This window comes from Micromesistius poutassou, assembly GCF_964030765.1.
Source record: "Micromesistius poutassou genome assembly, chromosome: 5".
NCBI classification, from domain to species: Eukaryota; Metazoa; Chordata; class Actinopteri; order Gadiformes; family Gadidae; genus Micromesistius; species Micromesistius poutassou.
In genome coordinates this window covers 20323660-20351130 of record NC_140275.1, presented here as the reverse complement: position 1 = coordinate 20351130, position 27471 = coordinate 20323660, and the positions used below count along the sequence as shown (strand labels likewise).

The 27471-nt window shown below is 48.5% G+C and overlaps 2 protein-coding genes across 3 annotated transcripts in view; one reads left to right on the top strand and one right to left on the bottom strand.

The window, feature by feature from the left end:
• The window catches only part of LOC311343350 (transmembrane protein 132C), a gene marked incomplete at both ends in the record, with an annotated part of 40559 nt that extends 27672 nt beyond the window's left edge, over positions 1-12887 (top strand). The window contains 6 exons of the mRNA XM_084468214.1: positions 2839-3034; positions 6018-6161; positions 9330-9535; positions 10337-10601; positions 11038-11229; positions 11508-12887. Of these exons, the coding sequence (XP_084324340.1) occupies positions 2839-3034; positions 6018-6161; positions 9330-9535; positions 10337-10601; positions 11038-11229; positions 11508-12887 (2383 nt within the window). The remainder of the gene's footprint in view (positions 1-2838; positions 3035-6017; positions 6162-9329; positions 9536-10336; positions 10602-11037; positions 11230-11507) is intronic.
• Positions 12888-14431: 1544 nt separating this feature from the next.
• Positions 14432-27311, bottom strand: glt1d1 (glycosyltransferase 1 domain containing 1). Of its 2 annotated transcripts, none has more exons than XM_084468708.1 (12): positions 26879-27311; positions 26414-26565; positions 26173-26278; positions 25591-25642; positions 24813-24849; positions 24518-24574; positions 20496-20597; positions 19847-19896; positions 18158-18201; positions 17542-17662; positions 16566-16664; positions 14432-14821 (listed from the first exon to the last, which is right to left on the bottom strand). In XM_084468708.1, the coding sequence occupies exons 1-12, from the start codon at positions 26944-26946 to the stop codon at positions 14675-14677; spliced, it is 1035 nt and encodes a 344-aa protein (XP_084324834.1). In that variant the 5' UTR covers positions 26947-27311; the 3' UTR covers positions 14432-14674. The 2 variants fall into 2 exon arrangements, with proteins under 2 accessions (XP_084324834.1, XP_084324835.1); XM_084468709.1 differs by having other exon boundaries at positions 18158-18182.
• Positions 27312-27471: the final 160 nt, after the last annotated feature.

The following is a 27471-nucleotide window of genomic DNA, read 5'->3' as shown; positions in this document are numbered from 1 at the left end:
ATGTAAAAAAAGGAAACAAATTGGGTGTATTACACCAGGCACCGTCAAGAACACTGAAAAACAAGAACATTTAAGGTGGCAATGAATGGGGTAGAGGGGCCCACACCGATATTCTTTCAGGGGGCCCAGAATTCCTAGCAACTGCCCTGCCCCCCACCGTCGTGGATTAGGTCATTGTTTATCTCAACTTAAACATATTTTTCCCCATTCAGAGTTGGCTTTGGTAATCCTCTCAAAATGTTGGGAAACACAGAATCCCTGCCAAGACTTTCAATCTTCACAGCACTTTGCAGATTTCCTACTCCTTTTCTACACTTGTGTGTCTGTGGCACATCACCCACCGTGATGTGCTCGTAAACATTAAAGCTGCCTTATCCTTGGCCACCCCGAGCCTTTAAAGGAGCCACTTCATGAGGAGGTTTCAGCTCGGCTTATGCAGGTTACTGCAGTCAATTCGTCTTCTGGAATCGACAGAGGGCTTTGGTGGTGATGGAACTCCCCCAGTCATCTCACAGATACAGACTTACAGTGAATATCTGTGTTAATGCCTGCATCAAGGGATAAGGGCGTGCTCAGGGGTTGTTGTTTTGTTTTTATGTTGTCAATATGGAACGATTCTCTAATTATTCAATTCCGTCTTGCCGTGAAATGGGAAGAGCGCGGTTGTGTGAGGTAATGACATACATATTTACAGTTCTACATAATACTTAATAACGCAGTTTCCTAAATACTCATTTCAATTTAGGCTACAGTTTCCATAATGCTCTCCTGTTTACTTCAATACTGTGTACTTCCAATGCAATATAGTTGAATTAATACTCAATACAGTTTACTTCATACTCAAGATAGTTAACTAAATACTCAATACAGTTTACTTCATACTCAATACAGTTTTGATCAATGTTTTTGCCATCTCAAGGAGCCGCACTCCCCTGAGATGGACTGCTGCTCCTTGAGATTGTAAAAACATTCCCATCAAGGAAAACATTACATTTAAATGGACTTTGTCTAAAATATGACTGGACAGAAACTTAAAAGTGGTATTTATTGTTATATATTGGTGGAGATATAGGATCATGTAGAAAAAAATGGGTCGATTTAATTTATTCAGTACATGACCTATAGCTGCACAGACACAATGCACTCGTAAAATATTATGCACACACGCACACGTATAGACACACAGACACACACACACACACACACACACACACACACACACACACACACACACACACACACCACGCAACCACACAATGCTCCTTTTGGGAAATTGAAGGAGCACATATTTTACCATATATATTAAGATAATGAGGAATGTTTTTCAAAACATCGGTAAACATACCACGCTGTCCAGCGCCTGGTAAAACATTAACGAGAGCATAGTACAACAGCATAGTACAAATCAGACAGCAGGTTAACATTCAACGTACCCTTCCCTCGCTCTTTCTGGTTTCCCGGCGGCATGCAGTCTCAGAAATTCTTCTAAGGCATTGTCAATCTTCTGGAACCGAGCATGTTTGTTTTATCTGGAATGCTGTTCAACTTTCAAAACATACAGAGAAGGAAACGTGCGCCACAACATTTCAGGGGTGATTGGGTTTCATCTCAGAGATTGATGCGTCATCCTGACTGAGGGGAGATATCGTTATTCTGCATGGCTGCGGACCTTCTTACCCAGCTTCTTATTCCACGGAGTTGGAGATTGGTGACAGCACCGATGACATAACCTATCCCACTCCAACCTAGTCAGTGTTGTTGGTAACCTGACACATTCTCTTATTTCAACCCGTGCGGACACACCCCCTCAAACAAAGGATAAATACGTGGATGAGCCATCGCTGGGTTACGATTAGTTTGTCTTCACTCTTGATGGAGGCGTGTGAAATGATCAAATACTGTCGGGCACAACGGCACAGCAGTAGTGTTTCTCCAGTACGCACACTCTCATTGGATAGTCATCCTGAAAACCGGTGCAAGGTCACACACCGAAACCCCTGTGTTTGGCACTTGTGTTGATAAAAGTAAGTTCACAGATCAGGGCTAACTCTTGAGTGCTGCCCTGCCCGTGGTGGACAGGCCAGGGTTGTGTATGAGTCTGGCTCTATCGGCCCACCTAATGAATCTGCCCTCTCACACATGATCACGTCGCTCTACCCCGGTCCTCATTCGTTTGGTATTCACAGCCAGTCTCAACGTCTTGGTCACGCCCAACAAAGTCATTATCTCCACTCAAACATAACACGGTGAGACAGAATTAATTGACCCCGGTGCGAAATAATCACCCTATCGGGGGGCAGTGCTTTGATAAAGACCCCCCCCCCACCCCCCCAGTTCTCTATTAGCTTTGACAACAACGGCAGGTTCAAAGGAACGTTACATAGGTCAACAAGGTTGTGTTTCTGCTCAGTTGTTTACCACTGTTTGATTGTTTGTTTGTCCGACTTTTGGTTGGTTTGTTGTTTACAGGCACCCTGATTGGCTAGCTAGAGTTCAATATAATTGTGTGTTTACAAATAAATTGGATGATATAATTCAAAAACTGAATCAAACTAAATTGATGTGCTGATCAGGGTTAGCGTTTTTTGCTTGTCCAACAGCGCAGCCAAAATTCAGATGTCAAATTCAGAATTCTGTGTTATTTGTGTGTGTGTGTGTGTGTGTGTGTGTGTGTGTGCGTGACAAAAAAAGGCGTGCAACATAAAAACACCGCAGCATCACCCTACATCAGCGCAGTCTAACTATCATGGTGTGTGTGGTTGTGTGTGTGTATGTGTTCATGTGTGTGTGTGTGTGTGTGTGTGTGTGTGTGTGTGTGTGCGTGTGCTCCTTGCGCAGGCTGGACAGCAGTCTCCTGGAGGTGCTCCAGATGGACTTTGAGGTGGAGGAGCTGAGCAGTCCACTGGACAGCCAGGTGATCGTCTGGAAGCTGGAGCTCCCCCAGACCTCCAAGGACCAAGGGGCCAAAACGGAGGGAGCCATGAGGATCTACACCACCCAGAGGGACTTTGTCGGCCTGGCGCCTCTCGTCATGGTGAGCAAACGCACATCACACATCGGAGTTGTGATGTGCACTTTGTTGTGACCGTTTTAGTTTTGTTGTGTGTTCGTGAGTGTCAGTGTGTGTGTGTGTGTGTGTGTGTGTGGACAGATGTCTGAATGGGTCTGTTTGGATTGTCATGTTGTTTCAGTAGATTCCAGCCATCCCGGGCAGGGAGGGTCACCTTGCTCGCTGACTGGCAGGTAGCTGATGTGTTCTGTGTGGCTCGGTCCCAGCGCAATACACTCTCTATTCTTTAGCTCGAATCTTTATCTTTATATCGAAACCACTATGCCTTCCACCAATCGTTTTCTTACCAGTGGCAACTCAAAGCACTTTACAATATTGCCTTTTTACACATTCATGCACACATTCACACACCGACGGTGGTGTCTACCACGCAAGGCGACAGCCAGCTCGGCGGGAGCAGTTAGGGTGAGATGTCCTGCTCAGGGACACATCGACGCTCGAACTAGCAACCTTCCGGTTACCAGCAAACCTGCTCTACCTCCTCAGCCACATGCCACCATATTACTGACTAAACATGGACCCCGTATTCATGTTCACTGTTGTGGCGTGTGGGTTTGTGTTGTTTTGACCCTGGCCTCTCTCTGATGCCCCCGTGGATCTCTTCATTAAGCACTGCCAGCAGCAGCAGCTGCAGCAGCAGCAGCAGCCGCAGCCATCTTACGTGCAGTCATGTACAATGGAACCCTGTGAATCCATCATGGGACCAGCCCTGAACGTAGTGACCTGTGCAGGTCACTAACACGGTTGAACGTGGATTTCATGGAGTAGCGATGCATTACATCGTGTTAGTCTGTGAAGCATTAGAGGTAACATGTGGTTTGTTGCATTTCTATTAATGCGCACATGTAAATGAGGCTCCTCCTGAGACGAGCTGCTGACCTTTTTCGCCGTGCTGCGCGGTGAATTACCGTGATCAGGCAGAACAGCTTCATATAATGTGGAAATACACGCACACACACAGCGCTCTGATTTGATTTGGGAAGATGACATGGTGGGGGGATCAAAAGATGACCTCAGGACTGAAGGCCAACATCAGAACATTTGATGGTTGGCACAGAGTGACATTAGCACTGATGGATCACTCTAATTTTAATATATATAGATTTGCCTGTTCAATATCTGCCAGGGCTAAAGCTGCTCATCAGAGCGTCCACAGCCAGGGGATTACAAGCCTGACTGTACTGACAAGGCTAAACAATCATTTCTATATGCATGTCTTTAGAAGAGAGGAGCACAGTCACCATCTGGTTCATTTGCTCACTTTTCAGGCAAGTCGACTCATTCAATTTCACTTGACGGATTACTCCCAGAATTAGCCCAGGCTGGCCTGCGTTACACTCCGATGCACACAGGAGTGCCCATGCACACGCGCAAACATGCAGACGCACACACAAACACTCACACACAGTCACACAGACACACACACACACACACACACACCCACACGCCCGTGCGCACACACGCACACACGACATGCACACGTGCACACACACAAACACATACACATGCACACAAACACATACACACACACACACACACACGCACACAAACACACACACACACACACACACACACGCACACACACACACACACACACACACACACACACACAGACACACACACACACACACACACACAGTGGTCTCTCACATGGATGAATGCCACAGGACAGCACGACCAAAGCAAATCTGTTTATCAAATAAATCTGTTTATATCTGATGTGATCAAGGCGAGCGATAAGATAAAAACTTTATTAATCCCAGAGGGAGAGAATTGGTTCTGCAGTGAGTAAACAAAATACATACATATGAAATAGATCTATGATACACTGTTTCAGATCTGTGTCTCATGGAAAAGGTCAAGAGCATCTGACAAACGTCTCAAAATAGATAAACAATATTTTCCATATCAAAACAGCGTAGAAAAAGATGATGCCTCATACAATAAGCGTTAAAGGTGAACACATTTCGACAGGAAAGCGAAATTGTACAACTTTTCCAATGGCTGTGTGATAAGAGGCTCACAGGATGGAAGTAGGGATTTAATTGGATGAATCGCGGCTCTATTTATCTGAACATCTTAAAAGCGCGGCATAAGCAGAATCCATCCTGAGCTCCTGTTTCACTCATGGTGAACTAAACCACGGCGTTGTGAACTCTCCTTTGAACCATCTCCGCACAAAGACGGGAATATGCTTCCACCTCCTGGGCTTTTATGTGAGTGAAGACTGTTTGCTGCCATGGAATTCTTTGTCCTGCTAATGTTGTGTGTCCATTGATGGAAGAGAGAGTAGGAAGGAGGAAGAGACTTCCTCTTCCTGCTGGTGTTAGCTCTGCTCCGTGTTTCTGTATTGATGTGTTAAAGTGTTTGTATGGTGTTGTGTGTCTGTATGTTTGGTCTCTTATTTAATAATAGCGGGAATCAGCTCATCCTGCTGTTACGATCAATGCTCCTCTCTTTGGATAAGAGCTGGTTTTGATGCCTCCATATCAATAAGCTAGCCTGGAAATCCAGACCCACATCTAGAAAGGTGTAGGGTCTGGCAACGAGTAATGAAAATGGCCCGACTCAAGGGGCACCAAGCATGCATTTGAAAATATCACTGCACATAATTGGATAACACTACAACCAATCAGAAGAATACAAGGGGTGACGTATCCAGACCAGCGGAGCTAACCAATAGACAAGACTTGCTGTATACGATCGGCAAAACAGCAACGCTTTTGGCCCGTCTATATTAGATACACCGATGTGATTGGTTCATGTTCAGGGTTTGGGCAATCCGGGAGTGAGTATATCGCTCGTTCCCAGAGTGACTCGCTGAGCAAATTCAAATTGTGCTCTCGGGAGAACTCTGGATTTCCAGGGTATCAATAAGCAGCATCTCAGACTCAACGTCAGTCCTCTTGTCGAGCGTCCCATCAAGCGTCGGCTTCCTGGCCCGCAGGACACGGAGATCCTGAACACGGCCATGCTGACGGGCAAGAAGGTGGCGATGCCCGTGCGGACGGTGGCGGTGGAGGAGGACGGCATCATCACCGACGTGTCCGACTACACCGACTGCAGCTCCACCGACGAAGACGTCCTCAAGGTACGAGCTCCGCCCCCTCCGTCCCGCCCACAGCATCAGAAACGACGCCCTCTAGGTGACCCTCTCCTGATGGTATTTTGAGTGTCATTGTCTCCACGTCGAGGGACGTGTTCGTAGCCAGGTGTGTGCTACACGCCGCCCGCCACAGAGGTGCCCTTTACTGGGCTCCTCCAGACAAAGGACGCAGGGCGTTGGTGTTGAAGCTGGTTTATTGTAGTATTTGCATAATGATTATTGGCCTGGTGCTTTGCGTTGCAATGCAGGAGATCTCTCTCTGAGTGTATGTGTGTGTGTGTGTGTGTGTTGATGGGTGGTTTCACCTGTTGTACATTGATTGTGTGCAACAGGTGTGCAGCCTCACTCAGCCCCAGAGTCCAATCAGTCTGACTCAGGCCAGGCCATCACACACATCCACAGTGAGTTCCCCTCCTAAATGTACAATTGGAACCGGGACAGAGGGACGTTTTCTAGGATGCTGGTGTCACGCCTTACAGCTCAACTTTATTTAAAAGCTAAGCCATTTCTCCGATTTAGCCGTAACCATTTCCCGGCCAGTCTCTTCTCGGTATAACCACCAGCTGTGCTTCATAGTACCAGAGTAAGAGCAAATATCCCTGTGGTCCAATGGTGCTTGGGGACTTTTTAGTCCTTCAAATTGGGTTTAGTGGGGACAAATATAATAGTGTCCTGTGCATCTGCCCTGAACCGAGGCTTTACAGCAGCCGTACAATTTGGACAGATTGTAAGAAAACCCTCGCCGCGGAGGGCCCGGAGAGTTCGGAAGAAGAGAGCAAATAAGTTGTGCCAAAGTCACCCTCCCGCCCCCCTTCATGTTCTCCGTCCACGTGGCAAAACAAGCAATGTGTCTGGCCCCCGGCGCGACCCCATCCGTCAGCCGTCCCCTGCGGTGATGAGGGGGCTGGGGTATAGGAGCTAGCAGCTCCCCAGGCATGACCTCCACAGCCAGCGCCAGGGCACCTGGCTCTCCTCCTGTGAGTCGCTGCCCCGCCGCCCTGTTAGCCTGCGGACCCGGGGGCAGCCCCGGAATAAGCAAGGCTTTTGTTGACTGATGAATTGGAGGGTGCAGGGAGAGCCTGTGGTGTGTTGAGGTCACGCCGCGTGGACGTATAAATTCAAGGTTAGAAGTGTGACTCGAATAATGATCACAACAAAGCAGCAGCACTAAAAGAACAGAGACAGCCGCTAGTAAAGGGTGCATATGCTTATAAACGTGGTCAACATCGCCCCGGCAACAGTGCATGCGAGTCGAGAACACAAACAGCAGATGTCTCTGGTGACGCGTGTAATTTACAGTTCTGTTTGGATTAAAAATAGGATGTTTCATAGCAAGAGATCCACACAGATACCAACATGTGGGATGTTTTAAAGGCACATAGGACGTTGAGCATGTACAATGCAGGACTGGGGGATTATGCTCCGGGGCAGAAAGCGGGCCACAGTACTCCGTAGCCATTAAACATGCGGCCCTTTTGTTGCGTTGTTCTAAGCTTAGCTCTTAGTATGTTTGCAGGGCTGAGTATCCGCTTCAAACACAAAAGACCCCCTTAATCTCCTTAACAGCTTGATTCTGATATCTTCCCTCTCTGTGAGAGCCACTGACGACTGTCAGAGCGACGAGTGATGGATGGAGTGGACTTATCTGGAAGTCCATTCAGCCTGTCTTATTGAATCAGAGTGAGTGATGCAGTTGTGAGGGACTTCTAGGTTGGAGGAAGTGAACAAAACAGGTGACAGAGAGAGATGCAATCATCCCATTGGTCCCCATCAGCGCTGATCCCAATAAACCAGGATATTTGATTCTACCGTCGTCAGGCTCCGCTGTCTTGTAGCCTCCTGAGCCTCTTATTGACTTAGGGTTTTAGGAGACCTCAGCTGGGGCTGAGCAGAAGGTCTCAGAGAAGGAACTTAGTCCTCTCTGAACTTAGTCCTCTCTGAACTTAGTCCTCTCTGAACCCAGGCAAGAGCACTCTGGACCACCTCCCTATCAACGGACGATTCCAATATGTAGAAAAGAAAGAAAGAGAGAAGATGCATAAGTGCTACTTCAAGCTCCTTCAAGAAGAGCAGAGCAGCGATGACACAAGGATAAGGGCCGCTGCACCACACGTGACTGAAAGCCACACTGAAAGAGTGACCACCATAGGACGTCACTCTTTCTCCTACATGTGAGAGTGACCAAGATAGGAGCAAGCTACACTGAAAGAGTGACCACCATAGAACGTCACTCTTTCTCCTACATGTGAGAGTGACCAAGATAGGAGCAAGCTACACTGAAAGAGTGACCACCATAGAACGTCACTCTTTCTCCTACATGTGAGAGTGACCAAGATAGGAGCAAGCTACACTGAAAGAGTGACCGCGATATGACGTCACTCTTTCTCCTCCGTGTGAGATATGCTCCTATCGCGGTCACTCTCGCGTGAATAAGAGGGCCAGTCTATTTGGTATTTGCATGCCTCCTTGATGCTGTCAAAGTCATTATTTATTTTCCTCTACATTGCCCAGCGCACTCACAAAGGGGCCAGTTAGTGAAATCTCACTAACTCACAGCGATGCGTTGGAGTCCGTCTGTGGCGGCACTGAGGAGCGCAGAATGACTCACGGCGCTCAGTGAGAACCCCAATGATCAGAGCTGCTGAAAACTTGCCAAGGTCACCTTTGGAATTACAGGGTAATGAATGCACTTGTATGTGAAGGATTGATGTCAACCATGGCAACGCAGAGGTGTTTTCATTTACATAATACGGCGATGCAGCCTCTTTTAAAACCTCCACGTCTGTGATTATCGTGGACCGTTTATTACAGCCAACGGATATTACTTTGTGAGTCATGGAGACCAAAAACCCTGTGAAAAGGAATTTATGGCTCGACTGCTGGTCTATTTGTTAACAAAACGGTGACGTATCAGAATATCCGCTTCGTTTTCCGTCTTAGGTTAGATAACTGACATTGCCTGAGTTGACAGTATCCTTGATTTAGAATTTCATAAAGGTTGTTTATAGAGAAGTACATTTCCAGTTTCCAGAGTTATTACAGAGTTTTAATGTCTAGGGTTGTCTCAGAGGAATCCGAATGGGAGCAGACTTGCTGACTGGTGGTCGCTCCATCAACCCCCCCACCCCCCCCCCCCCCCCCCTCCACCTCCAGGTGTCGGACAGGTGCGACTACGTGTATGTGAACGGTAAAGAGATGCGCGGGAAGGTGGGGATGCTGGTGAACTTCACCTACAGCTTCCTGAGCGCTCAGCTGGAGCTCAACGTGTGGATCCCGCGGCTGCCGCTGCAGATGGAGGTGTCCGACACGGAGCTGAGCCAGATCAAGAGCTGGAGGGTTCCCATCGTCACGTCCAGGCGGTAAGACGCAACCCCCCCCCCCCCCCCCCCCCCCCCCCCCCCCCCCCCCCCCCCCTTCCCCCAAAACACACGCACTCGCACACACACACACACACATACACTAAAAACACACATATATTTATAGACACACACATTTATAGACACACACACACACACACACACACATTTATACATTTATAGGCTCACACAAACACACACACACACACACACACACACACACACCACTGCTCTGATCCCGGTTTTCAATCTCACACAAGCAGAAGACATTTTTAAAAGCACCCATTCATATTTTGCATCCAGACCCATTTTCCTCTGGTAAAAATCCTATCACTGTGAGGCTTAGGCCTTTAATGCCATTACATAATGCACAACAACAACTCCATCAACCAAAGAGACTGAGTGCAGTGATGAGAGTGCTACACATCACACTACACTGCGGATGGTGTGACCTGATTGCTCCTATTGTATTATCTTCTATTTCTATGTCTCATGTTATGAGAATACTGCAGGGTTTGAGTGTTTTTCTTTCCTGTGAGGTCGACAGTATACTGTTATAATCCTATTTTTATCCTTTTATTCTTGTTTTCATACAAAAAGTCAATAAATGTCTACAGGTAGACGTGGGTTATGTGGGTCATGTGGGGTTTGAACCCACATCCTTCTGGCTATGCATCAACCACCCAGTAACCCCCAGGCTCCTCTCTCCCCCCCAGTAACCCCCAGGCTCCTCTCTCCCCCCCAGTAACCCCCAGGCTCCTCTCTCCCCCCCAGTAACCCCCAGGCTCCTCTCCTCCCCATCAGGCCCGGCTGGAGCAGTGAGGAGGAGGACAAGAAGGGGAAAGGCTGCATGCTGCAGTTCCAGCACGCCTTGGTGCGGGTGCTCACCCACTTCACGGCCGAGCAGGAGGACCCCCGCGACCCCAAGGCCTACTTCCTGGGCTCCGACTGGCAGGTGGACGTCACGCAGCTGGTGCGCTACTTCCTGAAGGTGGAGGACCCCCGCGTGGCCCGGCTGCAGGCCGGCACGGTGCTGTCGGGACGGGACCTCGGAACCACCTCCGTCCAGGTAACCCGGTAACCCCCTGCTGTTACACCACCAGGTGTGGGTGTAACATTAGCCATTAGAAGCCGTTTGAAAATCGTTGTGTTTTCCTGTGTTTAAGTGACATCACAAGTGGGAGTGTCCACCTAGATGTATGATGAATAGATGAGCAACGTTTGCTACAGTCCACTGGGTAGGCTGATCTATCCAGCCTACATCTAGGTGGACACTCCTACTTGTGACGTCATTAAGGCACAGGGGAGGGCAGATTTTCGGCTTGTAATGGTTAATCACACCTGGTGGCATAATATCACCCCTTGACTATGAAGCACTGTGTTGGCGTTGTTTTCATTCATCTCCATTACAACAACATTAGTACAGAGTTAGCTTAAGAAGCTTACTCCTCAGGTAAGCAGCACTTACTGATGACTGACACAGTTTCCATTGTGTTTCCGGACAGGTATTTTCTCCACTCTCAGACGCAATACTGGCCAAGCAGACCATCACGGTGGTGGACGACAAAGTGAGCCTCACGGAGCTGGGGGTCCAGATGGTGGCGGGTCTGTCCATGGCCCTGCAGCTCAGTCAGGGGAGCAACAGAGCCATCCTGGCCACCACCACCAGCCAGGAGCTTCTGCAGAGCCCAAAGCAGGTACCATCCAACACTCTGTTATACTGCATGTCTCCCATCAAACTAGTGACTGAAGGTGGCAGGCAACCAAACACATAGACAGCTAGATGTCTGTGCCTGTCCAGCTCAACTGGTAAAGCACACTATTTGAACTGATAGCGTTAGGGGTTTGAATCCTTTGCAAAGATTGCTTCCGATGAAAGCATGCAATGAAAGGCATACATTAATATACATTGATCAACATGTCTGCGCTGCACTGACTGCTCTGTTCTCTGTGTTCATTCTGTGTGTGGATCCAGGAAGCGTTGGTCAGTACCTGGCTGCAGTTCAGCGACGGCTCCCAGACTCCCCTGGACATCTACGACCCCGCCTCCTACCTGCTGACCGTCAGCTCACTGAACCCGGGGGTGGTGTCGGTGACGGGCTCCCCTCCGGTCGCGGTGGCGGAGGGCGAGGGTCAGGGGGTGCTGGTCAAGGTGGAGATGTCCATCTGCGAGGCCTGCCAGAAGTCCAAGAGGAAGAGCATCATCGCCGTGGGCAAGGGCAGCCTCAGGGTCAAGTTCCGGGGCGGCGGCCTTCAGCCGGAGAGCGCTGGCGCCGGCTCCATCGGCGGCGGCGGCAACGGCGCGAACGCCAGCAGCAGCCGCGGCGGAGGCGGAGACGGCGGCGGAGACGGAGGCAGTGACTACGGCAGCGACGGGGAGGAGCTCAACAGTGACTGGAAGCGGCAGCCGCCGTCCCAGGACCCCCCGGCAGCCGGCAACACCGTCTCGGGCCGCAAGGGACGAGCCAAGCAGAAGGTCACCACCGTCAGACCCGCCGAGCGCACCATCATCACCAGCGGCAGTCTGGGCGGCGTGGGGAAGACCAGCGGACCAAAGAGCCCCGGTGGTACTGGCGGTCCCGGCGTTCCCGGCGGTCCCGTCAGCGCGGCGAGCAGCCCCGGCCGCAAGGCCTACGACTCGGACGACGTCGTCCAGGCAGAGGACACGGGGGCCGTGGGCCTGGGCAGCACGGTGAAAGCCCCGGGGAACCTGGTCAACTACAACAGTTTCCCCCCCCAAGCGGGGGCACCGGGGCAGGGGCCCGGGGTGGAGATGGGCGGGGAGGAGGTCCTAGTCAACAGGCCCCTCACGGACCTGGAGATCGGCATGTACGCCCTGCTGGGGGTCTTCTGCTTGGCCATCCTGGTGTTTCTGGGCAACTGCATTTCCTACGTGGTGAAGTTCAGGCACAAGAAGCCGCCGTCCCACGGCCCGGAGCCCACGGGCCACCGGCACGACTGGGTGTGGCTGGGCACCGACGCCGAGCTGGTGATGAGCGTGCCGGGCAGCCCCCTGCAGCAGGACAACCACACCGCCACCACGGTGATGGACATCGGGCCCGACAAGACGGCCTCCCTGTCCAGACGGCCCAGCTGCCTGGCCTCGCTCACCGACTCCCCGCCGCCCGGGTGCGGGGGGCCGCTGCGGAGCAAGCACCTGGGCGCCGACTCCCTGCACTCGCCCACCAGCAAGAGGAAGAGGGTCCAGTTCACCACCTTCTCCACGCTGGAGCGCCAGCACTCCCCCGGCAGGGAGAACGGCCACCAGGGCATCCACTGGGTGGGGAAGGAGAGCAGCCACGACAAGCAGCAGCATCCCCAAGTGCCGGTCACAGAGCCTGAGGACCAGCTGTGATGACCTATAAAGACCACCAGACCTCTCGTACGCACCCGGAGGAAAACGCGGCTTTGATCACCTCAATGCCTTTGCTTTGTTGTTGAAAACGGTGATGTCGCAAGGCACGTGGGCCTCATTGCATTACCTACCAAGGCCTTTTCCCACTGTAAATGCACTGTTTATCATTGTGAATACTGTCAACTGGGGCACGTGTTTGCACTCTCCGGACTGCTAGGCTGGTGGACCTCCTCCTGTGCATATTGCTTTAAGGCACCACGTGACCACACTGCATGTTGAACAATTGAGCTGTACAGTTTTGCACCGATGTGCTGGTATGACAACACAGCACCTAATAAGCAATGGTTTGGATTTCCAAGTAATTAAAATGTGATGTACCACTTATCTGGAACCTGTCTGATGGCCCATGTGAATGGAGGATATCGGTCTGTGAGTGACTTTGATGAAATGACCCCCAAAAGTTAGGTTTTTTGTCTTTTTCCTAATAAGCAATGTTTAAGTCTCCAACTTTTGTTGTACATTTGAGTTGATCTGATTATCAACCCTGTCTGGTTTCTTTTACATTAAAAAATGTATTATCTTAAATATTGCCTATAGCTCTATTTTCCATGAAACAAATAGTCGTCTTTCTGCAAAGTTATTGGTCCAAGGACTGCTGGAATTACATTGTGTTCCAGTACAGTGTGACCAACATACTGTCTTTACTCAATGTTTCACATAAAGTATATATATTCGTATACGGTATCTACCAAACCCACATAAAAATGCTCTGAGAAGGGGAAATGGGCAATAAATTGGCAATGTGTAAAACTATTTCCCTTACATCTCCATTCAGTAATCATGCTGTGGACATTACTGTGTGCAGGTCGGCACATGCTCCTGTTGTTGTTGGACAGGTGACGGCTGAGCTAGAGCAGACATCCTGGGCTGCTGTTTGCGAGCGTTTGTTTCATGTTTGTGTGCAGCCACAACCAACATCTGTGACAATAAATGACACAAAGCTCCCCCGACCCTCTACCCTGAACACCAAATTGTGTTGTCACCCAGGCCTTTGACTGGAGTGTGGCCGTGTGACTCAACCGACCAGCTGCACTTTATGAAAAATGGATGTGGTCGCTGTAACCGGGAAACCGGGAGGGAAGACGAAGTCATATTGTGTCTGGACACTTGGACACTCTCAGCAGGAGTGTGTTCCAGCGATGGAGTTGTACATCACGTGCAGTACTGAAACTGGAAATCTAAAAAAATTTGGCAATACCCTTACTTTTAAACTAGTCAAATCACGAGAATTAATTATTCAACAAACAAAAACATCACAATATTTGAAATAGCATAAACAATTATTCATTCGCTTTTTTTTTTTTTTAGAAGAGTAAAGAGACCTTGGATGCATATTGCTTAAAGATTTATTGGCATAAAAATTTTACCCAAAAAAGATGGACCAAAAGATTAATAATTCTATTGCACCCATTCAACTCTTTGGTTTAAATATACCAGCATTTTTAAGGCTTTGTTGGAGATATGTTCTACAGACACATTATATATATATATATATATATATATGTTTATCTCCTGACTGAAAAAGAATCTCAGCTATTTGAAAACATTGCTTATTGTAACCAGAAACATGAAACATCCTTCTTTTAAAGCTAATTTCTTGGATCAACTGTGCGTAAGCATGTTTTCCATGGAAAGGCACTCGGTGCACCCTGAGTGGGCTGTTTAGAACCATCCCATCTGAGTCCCGCACGTTTTGGTGGGTCTGGGCTCCTGAGAAGGCGCTGGTCTCACTGCAGGCTCTGCACTAGGCGGTGGTAGGTCTCCCTCTCGCGCTCCACGCTGTGCTGCTGCTCCACGTACTGCTTGGCCGTCCTCACCAGCCTCTCCCTCAGCTCCCCGTCCGACAGCAGCCTCTGCGACTGGCAAACAAACTCCTGGCAGGGATGGAGGCAAAGCGAGGGATATAGATCAGTATCGCTACACACAGGCTTTCATCTCCCGCTTGCTCGCTCTCTCTCCCCCCACCCCCGCTGCTCTCACTCTCCTCCTTGCCGTATAAATATAGAATAAAACACCTATGTACAATCATACACATGGCGTTGCCACGGAGACGGGGTACAAAGGTTTACGGCTTTTTAAACACTGTGAAGAGAGTCGGGGGGGCGTCTCTAATTGGCAGGGACATCTGTCGGGGACATCAACCCCGCCGCACGCCCGTCCAACCGTCTTTGGCGGTCCAACCCGAGAGCTGCCATCTCTCGTTGGCTCACGATGGCAGGCAAACTTCAACAGAGTGACGGCGTCTGGTAAACAAACCCTCCACCGCACCAGCTGTAGAGCAGGAGTGAGGAATCAAGATGAGAGTGTGTGTGTGCATGTGTGCGTGTGTGTGTGTGTGTCTGTTAGTGTGTGCGTGTGTGTGTCTGTGTGTGGTGATAAAGCAAAGGCCTGGTGAATGTTGATGCCGTCCCCTGTGTGATAAATAAGATCTAGCGAGAGGCCCCCCCCTCTGGGCCTCTGAAGTTTTGCAGCACTCCGGGCCAGAAAGCTTAAAGAGAAACCACCAAGGTAACCGAGGAATGTAGCAGCATGGCGCGGACGCTGCAGCGTGCCTACGGCCTTCACTGCTGCGGTGTGAGCCAGTAGGCCCACAAAGCCTCGCCCGCAGCCAGGCCAGGAGGCCATTTGGAGCAGCCGCCCTGCGTTTGCAAGAGGCTCTCTCTCTGAGGTGCTCTAGAGTGACCTGAGCGGCCGTAAGTCCTCAGCAACAGGATTACAGCGTGGGTTACGTGCTAACGAGGCAATGTGAATCTAATCACTTCACTCTCTGTGTACCACGTCCCTGACTGGGACGCACGCCTCTCTCTCTCTGCCTCTTCTTCGTTAAAGAGCGGCTCACCTACCGGCAAGAGTGCTCCACAAGGCAACGTCATTTCAAGGAGGGGTTTGAAAAGTAACGCTCGACGAGTGCCGCACTCGACGCTCATCCATAGTTTCGAGGCTGGGGTCGCCTATCTGACCATCTGTGAGACGTTCATCCAAGCAAGGCTTTACCTTCAGCCCTTTCCAAGCACTCAATTGACCCCCCCCCCCCCCCCCGCCCCCCCCTGCCCGCCGCAGAGAGAACGCCTCGTCTTCTTCTGTCACGACTGCGGCGTCGAGACTGATACAGCGAGTCGTGGTCGTTGTTATGCTCCCAAACAAGATGCGTTTCTCTCCTTGCTTCAACCATCCCCCCCCCCACTCCCCGGGTGCATCATTGTACCCCTTGCCTGCTCGCTTCTGAGCGTTGCATCAGCGTGGCGGTTTGGGCAGATACCTTATAGTCCGTCCCAGAAGGCCTGCCGATTCATATCTAATCCCCCACCCCTGCAGAAACATGAGTTGCCCCTTTGTTATATGTTGCCCCTTGACATCAGCCTAACGAAGGGAATTTCAAAGAAGTTTTTCAATGCAGCTTTTTTCTCAAGAGCACCACAGACGGGTTTTTCTGGGACAACTTCTGGTGCCATTGCTGCTCTTGGAATCAGTGGGAGGAAGGTGCTCCACGGCTGCATGGGGCTCTGCAGTCCGGCTCAGGTCAGTAGGCTCTGCTCTACCGCGCTCTGCGGTGGCCTCTGTGTCGCAGCTTGTCAGGGCTTGTGTGTTATGTGTTGACCCGCTTGGAGGTCTCTGTACCTGAGGGCTGGAGTACAGCAGGCCGGTGACCTCGTGCTGGACGACGGCAGCGTTGCCCGGGATGTCCCTGGCCACCACAGGCACCTCCAGATGCATGGCCTGCCGGCGGGGGGAAGGGGACACGCGGCTCTCAGGTTCACATCAAAGCTAGCGTCCGTGCTCACATCGGATTTCTATCCGAAGGTTCGTACGATCGCACGGACAGAGAGACCAAATACGTGTTGGAGCTAGGCTCACTCATGAAATTGGACCTGAACCTGATTTGAATAAATCTCGTTCTGCATGATGTCAGATGCTCGCTAAGAAATTAGAAGGAATGCAGGCGATAAAATCAGTCCGATGCCGCATATCGTCGGAAACGGGCCAAACATTTGTGTAGGATTGATGTGGATCGGACGTTGATTAAATAAGGAAGCACTTTTTTTTTTATTCCTGCTCTGCGATTACTGTTCCCAGGCTATTCATTCAGCGCTTGACGAATAGTTAATCATGGCTAGTCACCTCCTCGTAAATACTTTGGGGGCGCTACCTTGATGGGAACGAGGCCTGATTAAGCCCGAGCAGATGTGCAGCCAGGCTTCTCAGCCTGGCGGTGACTTGGCTCACTCTCTGGGAATTATGCGTCTCTTTTAGTTCCAATCTCCCCAGCAGGCTGTTGAGTGAAACTTCTTAAACAGAGTGTAAGCCCTCTGTGGATTGTCCTAATCTACAGTTTTAAAAGAGATTAGCTGGATTATGAGTTCACTCACTCACAGAGAGGAAGGGAAAGTTCGGAGGCAAGCCCTTCATTTGGATAAATTGAGCACACCCTAGTAGTCGGCACCTGAGCACGCACTAGGTGAGGAAATACACCGGTTCTCACTTGAAACAGCTTTCAATATTCACTCAGCGTGTTGCTATCGTGAGCTAATTAATAACGTCATCCACTGCTACTGACACTGATACGCTGTTGTGGTGGTCGTGGGATCAGGTATACCTCCAAGATGGCCGCCGACATGCCCTCCGAGACGGAGCTGTTGACCACGGCGAAGCACCTCCGCACCGCCGCATGCAGCTCCCGCTGGCTCCTCCCCCGGGCCAGGAAGACCCCGGCCCGCCTGGCCAAAAAACGTGGAAGTAGGGTATGGGTGGGCGTGGGGGCTCACAACAGCCTGAATCACAGGGACCTCGCGGGAGGCTCACGGGAGAGCGAATGAGGCTGAGCAGTGGCGACAGGCTCGGGGGCAGTGTGTGTGACATGCACTCAGGAGTGCCGGTACAAGCTTTGTAAGCTGTGACCGGAGAGAACAGCTTCCTGTCACCACAAAGTTGAGAGTAGAACGGGGGGCGGAGGGTGCATAGAAACTACTTCTGCCAGAGCAAGGAGATAACAAGAGGATCTGCAAGTAGATTTCAATTTGATTCACATTATGGCAGATGCAATCTATGTTTGTTTATGTTTAGGGACACACAGGATAAATAGGGACGGGGGGGATTAGTAGATAAATCTATGCAATACTACTCGCAGGCGAGCAAAGGCTTGCCAATAAACACGACGGATCCTGAGTCTGATGCCGCGTGCGCAGCGTAAACCAACAACAGCGAGGCCTCACCTTTGAGCAACCGCTTCCACCTCCTCTGTGAGCGCAGAATCAATCTGCGGAAAACACAAAGACGGAACAAAACGCAACTAGTCAAACAAATCCTTAATTAGGCACACAAGACTGGCCTGCAACGACCTAATCAGAAGCAGGGGGTAAACACCGTCACAATCTTTTTCAAATCACCACCAAAACATTGGGCGGAAATCTTGCATGTTTGGAGATTGGGGTCAGGGGAGGCTGGGTGGGTGGGTGGGTGGGAGGCCAAGCTGATTAATTGCGATGTGGGATTTGCCTGCATTAGCCTGCTGACAGCAAGGCCCTCGCAGAGCAATTGAGGTCAAAGATGCTGGCAAGCAGGCCGAGTCTATTGGTGGGTAGGTGGTAGTAGATGTAGTTAGTGTTTATCATAGAAAAGGTGGCATCAAAGTCGGACAGCTGGTTTTACAGCGGCATTGTAAAAACCTCACCAAACCATGGAGGACGTTAGAATTTATTATGAATTTTTATTAAGAAATTCCTTTCATTGGAATGTTTATCTTCCAATTTGAAATGTCTTTTTTTTTTTTTTCTTTACAAAGACTTTCTGATTTAAGGTCGTGGGATGTTCGTTAATGTCAACATTAATTATATTAAAATATGACATTTCTCAGCTTCCACAGAAGCCTGTAATCACACAGACACAAAGCACAGTGGAGGATAAAGCAGCCGCTATCTATGACAGAAGATAGCAAGACGTAGACGTGTCTCAGGCCGGCCGTGATCAAGATGTTGGAGAGATGAAACAGAACATACCTTTAGTCTGACACCGCTGTTTGAAGAAGAGAAAAGGCTCTAAGATACTTAGGTGTCATAGCAAGGCAAGGTTTAGACAGGTTTAGAAAGTCAAATAAAATCCAAAATAAATCACAAGCAAACCGGGGGAAGAAACCAGCAGTTGAAAAAGGGTTTTGGTATATAACCTCTGCAGAACCACCGGGAAGACAGTCAAAACCTCGTTCATACTGTTCATCAAAAACGAGAGAAAATTCAAGGCCACTGAAGGGATCACAGACTCCCCATCCATGTATAGGCTGGTCCTCGGACACCATAGGTGACCAGAAGTTAAGCAACAAATCAACTGGTCTTTAATCCGTCCATTTTTGTATGTTTAAATGTACAACATTGCTGAGCCGTTGCGTTCAACAGCAGTGTGTGTTATCTGAGTCACTCGTGGCTGGGGCCTTCCTTAGTGCTGTAATGTCCACCACCTCCACCACCCTGCTGTCGGTCTGACCGGCTCCTTGCTGCCAGTCAGACTGGCTCCCTGTAGACGGACAGACCGCCGGCCCTCATCTGCAGTCTGCCCGCCCCTCCCCCCAGCATGCAGCAGACTTCCAGCTCAATGTCGACCATAATTCCAGCTCAACAGTTAATGCCGGTGCCTAATATATCCAATTAGGGGCAACCATCGGGTTTCCCACAGCATGTTGCTGTGTAACTTCCTCACAGTGCTAAAACCGGGACGACAGAGAGCGAGATGGAAGACAGGTGCACGTCCGAGGGGGCCCTTTTATCGGGATGCCCGGGCTGCTTAATTCAATTGGCAAGGGCGCAGTGACGCTGGTGTGTTCCTCTGCCAGTCTGTTGGACGCCCGTGTGCGCTTAAAATAGGCCGTAGTGTATGTAAACAGACTGACGTTATCCCGACCGCGCGCTCACCTCTGGTCCGATTATAACCAAGACATTGACGGGATCCTCACGGTGCCATTCTGGGAAACAAAGGAAGCAAACAGACAGAGGAAGAAGAATCAATTAGGCCCCAGTTCAAATAATCAAACGGCCAAATGTTTTTTCTGGTTCTGACAATTCCAACACTAAATTGGTAGGACTTTGAGTTACTATGTAGACAGGTCTCTCGTTGTTGTTGTTGTTGTCAGACAAGAAGTCATCGTACAAGCTAAATCATTCAGAGAAAAGCCAATGGTGTACTCAATTGAATTGGTGCAGAGAAAATCTCTCTGCACCTACACTGCCCACTACCCACGGTGTCCCCGGCAGGGTAAACAGGGACAGAGAGCTATTTGAACATTGCTTTTTAGGTGCTTTTCATCAGATAACGTGTGGCCCTGCAGTGCCACAAGTCGCCATCCACTCTCACTCAACGCCCCGACGGGGCAGCAAAGCCGCACGAACAGCTTTGTATATCTTGGGATTTACCTCATCCACTTACGGCTTGAGTGGATCTAAAGCGATGCCAGGAAAACGCATCAAGGCCTCCTCTCCACGGACTCATTCTGTTCCTGCGGAGGGCCTTAGCATTGTTCCGTGCGGGGGGAGCGTTTGTGATGCAGCGAGCGGCCTGGCGTACCTGTGAACACCTCCGCCAGGTAGAGAGGGTCCTTCACCCTCCTCAGGCCACAGACCAACAGGAAGACGCGGTGCTGCTGCTCCGCACGGCCGCCGCTCACACCTGCGAGGGTAGGGTGGACGTGGCGAGCGTGCGTGCGTGGTATGCATGTGCGTTGGCGAATGAGGTGGTGGGGGAGGGCAGCGGGAGGCAGAACAACAGCGCCACGGTGTCAAAGAAACGGCATAATGAACATCCAAATGACACCCGGCCATAATGAAAGCAATACATCATGCAAGGTCACATGGAAGACACAACGGCGATGACTAATGGTCCTCCATAATTCTGATCGGAGAGGCCCCCACACCCACCGGAGGGGCTGGCTGCTAGGAGCACTGCAAGGTTGCAGTCTAATCAGCAATGCTGCCATGCTAGCCGGCCCTAAACAGCCGGGCCGACAATTTGCTCAGTCAACAGCCTGATATTGAAAATGACTGTAATAGCACGCTAACAACATCAACATGTTTCGGGGAAGCTGGCGGCGAGCCAGCCAACACCAGATCAGCCCTCTTCATAGATTAAAACCTTTCATGCTCGTTCTGGAGATTAGTGGAGGGGGGGGACTGGCAGAGGTACAGCACTCCTCACCAGCAGGGGGAAAAAAACACAGTGGCACACCCGGCCTTCACACAGTGACAGGAAGGAGCTGAAACCTGACCCCAATAACTAACCACGCCGTGATGACACCGTCCACGATGGACCCTCGTCCTGTCAGACCTGCTGGAACCTCAAGTCTTTCAGAGCACTTTGAATCGATCCAGGCTCAACATAACTTGGAGCATGGCATAAAAAGGTAGTTAACTGCAGGAGGACCTCCCGATGGGAAGCTAACAGCTACTTGTTAGTAACCGGCACTAACTTAGACTTTAATGAAATTCCTCTAGGACAGGGCATATAGAGGACAATTTTAGACTTCATTAACGACTGCTCAAATCAAAAGTAACAGAAGACTGGAGTTTTGGTGTGAACTTGGCTGTGTACTTGACTCTTTTAACCTCCTTTAAATGCAGCGTTTGTACACAGACGAAGCTGATGGGTAGCAATGAGATCATGTTTCATGCAGTGCTTCTTGCACTGCGTGCCCATTGTGCCATGGATTTGAAACGGTGAGATTAGTTAACAGTTACTATAAGAAGCTAGGCCAGTGGGCTGACGAAAAAAAGAACAGGACTCTGTGTGACTAAATCCCTCTTTGATCCCTAATGTTTGACTTTGACCCCAATAGAATGAAATAGGTTTGAGGCACGCTAGGTCGCTAGGCTGGGAGAGCACCTGCACTCAACTACAATGGCGTGTGTTTTGATTCAACTGTGAAATTCAAACCGATACAATTAACGCTAGATAACAATGGCTGACAGAAACACACACTTGCGCAGTGCAAGCCCAGTAGAGTGGCATTCTTAGTGTGTATCGGTCAGAATCCCCTGCTGCCACGTAAGTCCAGATCAGGTGGATAAGGTAGGCTCTTTAAATGCTATTAAAGGGTATCTGTGGATGACAGTGAGGTGGAGGGAGACACAGCGAGGGATTTTCAAAATAAAAGGGTCTCATTGTTGAGTTTCCCTGTCGCTGACTTTCACACCGGCAAAGGTAAACACACTGTTGACACTACCTCAGAACAAGTCAGAAAATAATTATTAAAACGTTACAAAAAGCACACACAAGGGCAAAGACCTCTCTCAGTGGGCATTAGACTAGGGGGCTCAAAGAAACCACCACAACAAAAACAAATCCTAGTTGAGAAGCAATTCCATCTTTTCACAGTAGGGAAAATAACAAATTGCTCATATCATCCATTGTGCCAGTGGCAATCTTTTCTTCTCACTGTCTTTTTTTCGCAGTTCAGAGGGTAGTATGCAAAACACATATTTGATGATTCAGCTTTGATTTTCAGAAGGGCACTGTGTTCTGCATAACCCCCCTGTTTATGTATCAGTGAGATGCTGCATGCTGGTGTGTTCATACGTTTGTTTACATGCTCTGGGTGGATTTTAATGCAACACAGACAGAGGAAAATATGACAACATCGAAAACATCCCATTAAGACTCAGGTGAATGCATATGTGCTTTGTTGAAGATAACCACACATGTGGATTGAACTAATAGGGTGCAGGATAGTCTAGACTCCAGTGGTTATGGCTTTTTGATTCCCTGCCGAAGGCTCTGAGTTCAAACACCAATGTCCACAGTCTACCTGTAGGCATCCTTGACCAAGAGGTCCAACCCTTACCTCCTTAGTAACGCAAATAAAATAAAATAATCACTTTAAGTCACTTAAGATAGATAATAGAGTAGATATTAATGCAATATTTTCATTATATCTGTATCTGTATTATATCTGTATAGTTTAAGATTACTGGTTGTGTAGATAATATCTATGTATTTGTGCGCTCTTCTCATAACCCCTGCCCTGTAACAGAGCCCATAGCGGGGGGGGGGGGGGGGCGCTTTGAACCACGATGCCCGCTCATGGAGCTCCACGCTGGGGTCTGAGCTTCTGGGGCTTCATCCCTAGGCTGTACTTAACTTTCATGTCGGGTTGGACGCACTTAAGGGCGGAATCGAGTGGGCGGAATCGAGTGTGAGGAAGCGTGCGTCTCGTTACAGGATGGACTTGCATACGATGGGACTCTCGCGACAGAAAGGAAAGTAGAGGCTTTTGGTGCAACCGAATGGCTGTATTGTAGGATTGGGGCTTGATTCATTTCATAAAATAGTTGTCCATTGGAAAATTCAGCTTTGTGACTACTGAGAGAGAAAGCGCAACCATATAAAATAAGGTTGAAAAAAACAAAACCCATCAGGGTTTCATCACTTCTTTAAAAAATAGAGCAACTGAGACTTGAATTTAAAGTGTAACAAAAGACATGGGGCCATTAGTATGACTGTGATTATTCAAAAGTATGTGGAAGAATGGCCCTGCGCTGGAGAGCGATTCATCACCTGGCATGGGTCTCCCCCAGCGGGTATATCTGCCATGGACATTATCCCACAAGGTCCAATTTACAGCTCAGGCTCTACCCTGTGTGTGTGTGTGTGGGGGGGTGTGTGTGTGTAGGTGGTGGGGGGGGGGGGGGGGGGGGGTTGGGGAGATGCAGTACAGTGCCGAGATGCTCATCATATATTTATAAGGTGGTCAGTCAGAACAGGGTGACTGTAGACTAGACTAAGGGTGTGAATCTTTCGGTATCTCAGGATTCAATTCGATCCTTGGGGGGGTCACGATTAGATTAAAAAATCGATACTCGATTCAAAAGTATTCACTAATAAAAGCTGTGTGGCAAATGGATGCATGAAAGCAGAGTAAAGCGTGTGGAACGGTATGACATTTTATGTTCGAAAAATTGAATCTGAATCAACTGATTGCAGTAATGTAAACACACAAAGGCAAACCTAAGACATATGGGACTCTCTTTCTTTTTTTAACTCAGGCCTTCAAGACCCTTGAAAGGGAGACCCCCTCCCCACTCCTGGCCTCCCTTCCCTGCCCCCATCGTCAGCACTACCGCAGCCCTCTGCTGTGGAACAACTATGGGGGAGATACGGAGAAGGGCCATAAAAAGGCTTTTCATATTCCATATTGTATGAAGTTTGGAATTACACACTCAAACACTGTTGATATGAATCAGCTGCCAACGTTTGAACTGTGACAGAGTCAGACAATGAGGAAGACAATTGAAGGTCAATATTTTAGGCTGTTGAAAACACGGGTTGCACATTGTTTGGATGTTCCGTGTACTTCTAGTCTAATAGACTCAGTAACCGAGTGAGGGTGTCAGTCGAATATAAACAGGGAAGTGAGCTTACACAGAATAATAACATAAGCAAACCTTGACGGTCTTACTAAGATCAATGTAAATATGACCTAAAACCCATCACAATACATAGCTAGATATTAATAAGAATGATAATAATCCAGGTTTGAATAGCAGCTGGTGATTAGCTCCTAATGAAGAGACACAAATATACATTTGTAGTCATACCTGAGCTCTTCAAGAATTCACCCCAGGAGAATTTCTCCGTGGCCTCAGTCCTAATGCCTGCACAACAAAACATGACATAACGTCACAGAACAGCTGAGAAAGCAAGCATAAATTGCAACTGTAGCAATTATAATAATACTTCTGTGTTAATAGGTGTATAATCTGTAAACAAGTGGAAAACAAAACAATGAAGAGTTTCATTATGTCCATAAAGAGCTAACACAAGCCTGGCAATGAAAAGTAAGGGCTTAGCAACAGCAAAGCAACAGCAGGTTTGCGGCTGGGCTTGGCTCACCTTGGGGCTGAACGTAGATCTTGCTGCTCGGGGAACACTGGGGAGACCATGGAAGCGTATTGGCAAGAGCATTAAAAACACAAGTACTATTCGCAGGCAAAATGTAATTCGTTTTTAGTCACATTTTCTATTGCCATAGATAATATCGGTTCACCAAGGGACAAAGTGAACTCCTCATTCCTGGCCCACTATCGTTTTTATAATGATCAACCCCCAAAGACAACTATGGGAGGAAGTCATTGCTAAACGCCCAAGGAGCGTCCGCGAGTAGATCACGGATGAGGGGGCGGAAAATGGAATGGATGTTATCACAGGTGTCAGATCTGCTCCATAAGGAATTCCAATGAAGGATTGTAATGGGTGTTTTTTTTCCCAGCACAATAAAAAGTATGGCAGTGCCTGAGCTCTGTGTCTGCCTGCTGAGGACGGAGGAATCGAATCAGAAATGAAAAACACGGTGGAGTTAGTTATAATGCCTTATTATTTTATCTTAGAGTTGGGGCAGTATTTTGTGATAGTGGTTTGGGTCCATAATTCCATCACTACGTGCCCATAAACTATATGTATACAAACAAACAATGTTTTAAAGAGATTTTTTTTCACTGTTCACATACTCTACAGTAACACAAACGATGACCAGCAGTGAAATAGGTCCAAATAGATTCAAAGTAGTTTTGATTGCTATCTATCTAGGTAGGTAAATCTAAGGTGCTTAGTTGGCCGCTAAACAGACGTAGAGCAAGAATGACAAGTACGTGTGCTAGTAGTTGAAGCATACCAGGAGTACATACGCCATTTGTTTCATCTTGGCAGTGAAGGCGACAGCAAACCTGATTCAATAAAACAAATAGGAATTATCGCACATGCTTGGTACTACTATGATATAATGATCCATTTCCAAGTGGAAATACAAAATATGAACTCGTGTTCATATTTTGTCTTCAGTAAATCCATCAGAGCGAATCAAATATGTTAACATTTCAAGCCAATGCTAGTATAAAGATATTGCATTTTGCAATGGGATTGCAGTCTATTAATTCGTCTGTTAGTTGCAATTTCCTGATCGAGATCTATAAAAAGATAATGAGAAGTAGTAACAGCAGGAGGAGCTATATTATTTCAGATGCTCTAAAGTCATGAGACAGAGGTCCACACTGTTCAGCAGAAAATATATAAAGCAATTTTCAGCATTCACAACATGCCCTCAGATACTCAACTGTATACCTTGTATTAACACATTATAGGTATTGTATAAGCGGCTCAAGGTCCATGTTATCCTTATCTGTACATGTGCTGGAGTGATTGGTGGATCACTCAGTGATGTTTATACATTGAAGAGGGTCATTTGCATGTACGTCACCTAGCTTTCAGCAGCACCTGCTTCATAACCACGAGCTTGTGCTCCACTTTCACATCCTCATTGATATCCGTTCCTCCAAAGATCACGCCAAATGGCACGGGGACATCTGGTGTCAATGTCAACACAACATACAGGTTAGGGTTAGGGTTAATAGAGGGACGGATGTAGTGCCGTGTTTATATGAATGACACTAACACTATTTTGATTTGGAAAGAGAAAACGTTTGAATGAGTGGAATTACCCAAGAGCAGCCTCCCTGATTTGTACAGGTGTATGGCCAGAGCACCATCGAAGGGAGGTGTCTGAGTGACCAACTTGGCCACCTCAGCAGAAGATTTGAATTCTGATGCATCTCGAAGCACACAGGTGTGACCTGCAGATTCAACGTGAGCCCTGCGATGACAGACATCAGTAAACGTATAGTTTAAGTAGGCACGTCTATGAACTAGTTTTTTTTATTCATCCAAATTACTTATTTGCAATATGACTAAAGTTAGTTAAAGTAGCAGACGATTAGACAGGTATCATCTGTTTATTAACATCAAAACAACCTGTACTTTTGTGTTCCCCTGAAGTCCTATCTGTGCAGGGCCACTTGTTGGTGGGTTGTAGCCACACGTTGTTCAGTTTCCCCGTGTACTCTTTAAATGATTGTGGTTGTCACACTCGGCTACACACTACCTACACTTATCTGAAAGTAATTTACCTTATCCTCTCAGCTGTGGTGCAGTTCCCCGTTTTTGGACTTAGGCAGGCAAGAAAGAGTAATTTCATAACGCCACTGATGCAGATCTTTCTACCAGGTCTACATACCACACCATATAAAAGATAAATCTGTTGCAGTTTCTAAAACAAAACACATTGCATGTTTAAGGGCGATATCACATGCCCACTAAACCCACTATGCCCACCGCTGTCAACAGCCCGACGAGCTGGCAATGTCTGCTCTCTCTTGCACCATGCCACGGTTTGCACTCGAGTCAAAAGTGCTTTAGTCCCTCTTTAAATGATGCAATAACAGGTATCTGCATATGTATATCCTCTGTCATATACTGAATTTATACAGCATATTAGAAGTTGCGATTTAAGTACCACCGTTATTGTGCCCCTAGCCCCTGTCGAGTCCTAGTGTGTGCGAGCGAAACATGAAACGTCAGAAGCCAAGAAGCAAAAACCAAAACAACAGTATCACTTCCTTGTGGGGACGACTTCTGCTTCCGGGGACAGAGTTCAGAGCAGGTGGATAGGCTGGCAGCGGGCCTCGAACCCGCATGCGCACCGATCCACCGCACTGTAGAT

Bases quoted from the DNA above. Each gene is read 5' to 3' on its own strand.
- glt1d1 (XM_084468708.1), bottom strand. From the start codon at position 26,946: ATGAAATTACTCTTTCTTGCCTGCCTAAGTCCAAAAACGGGGAACTGC. The intron at 24,575-24,812 runs GTGAGCCAAGCC...TTTGTTGTGCAG, and splicing joins GATCTACGTTCAGCCCCAAG to GCATTAGGACTGAGGCCACG. The intron at 17,663-18,157 runs GTGAGGCCTCGC...TTTTTTGGCCAG, and splicing joins GTGGAAGCGGTTGCTCAAAG to GCGGGCCGGGGTCTTCCTGG.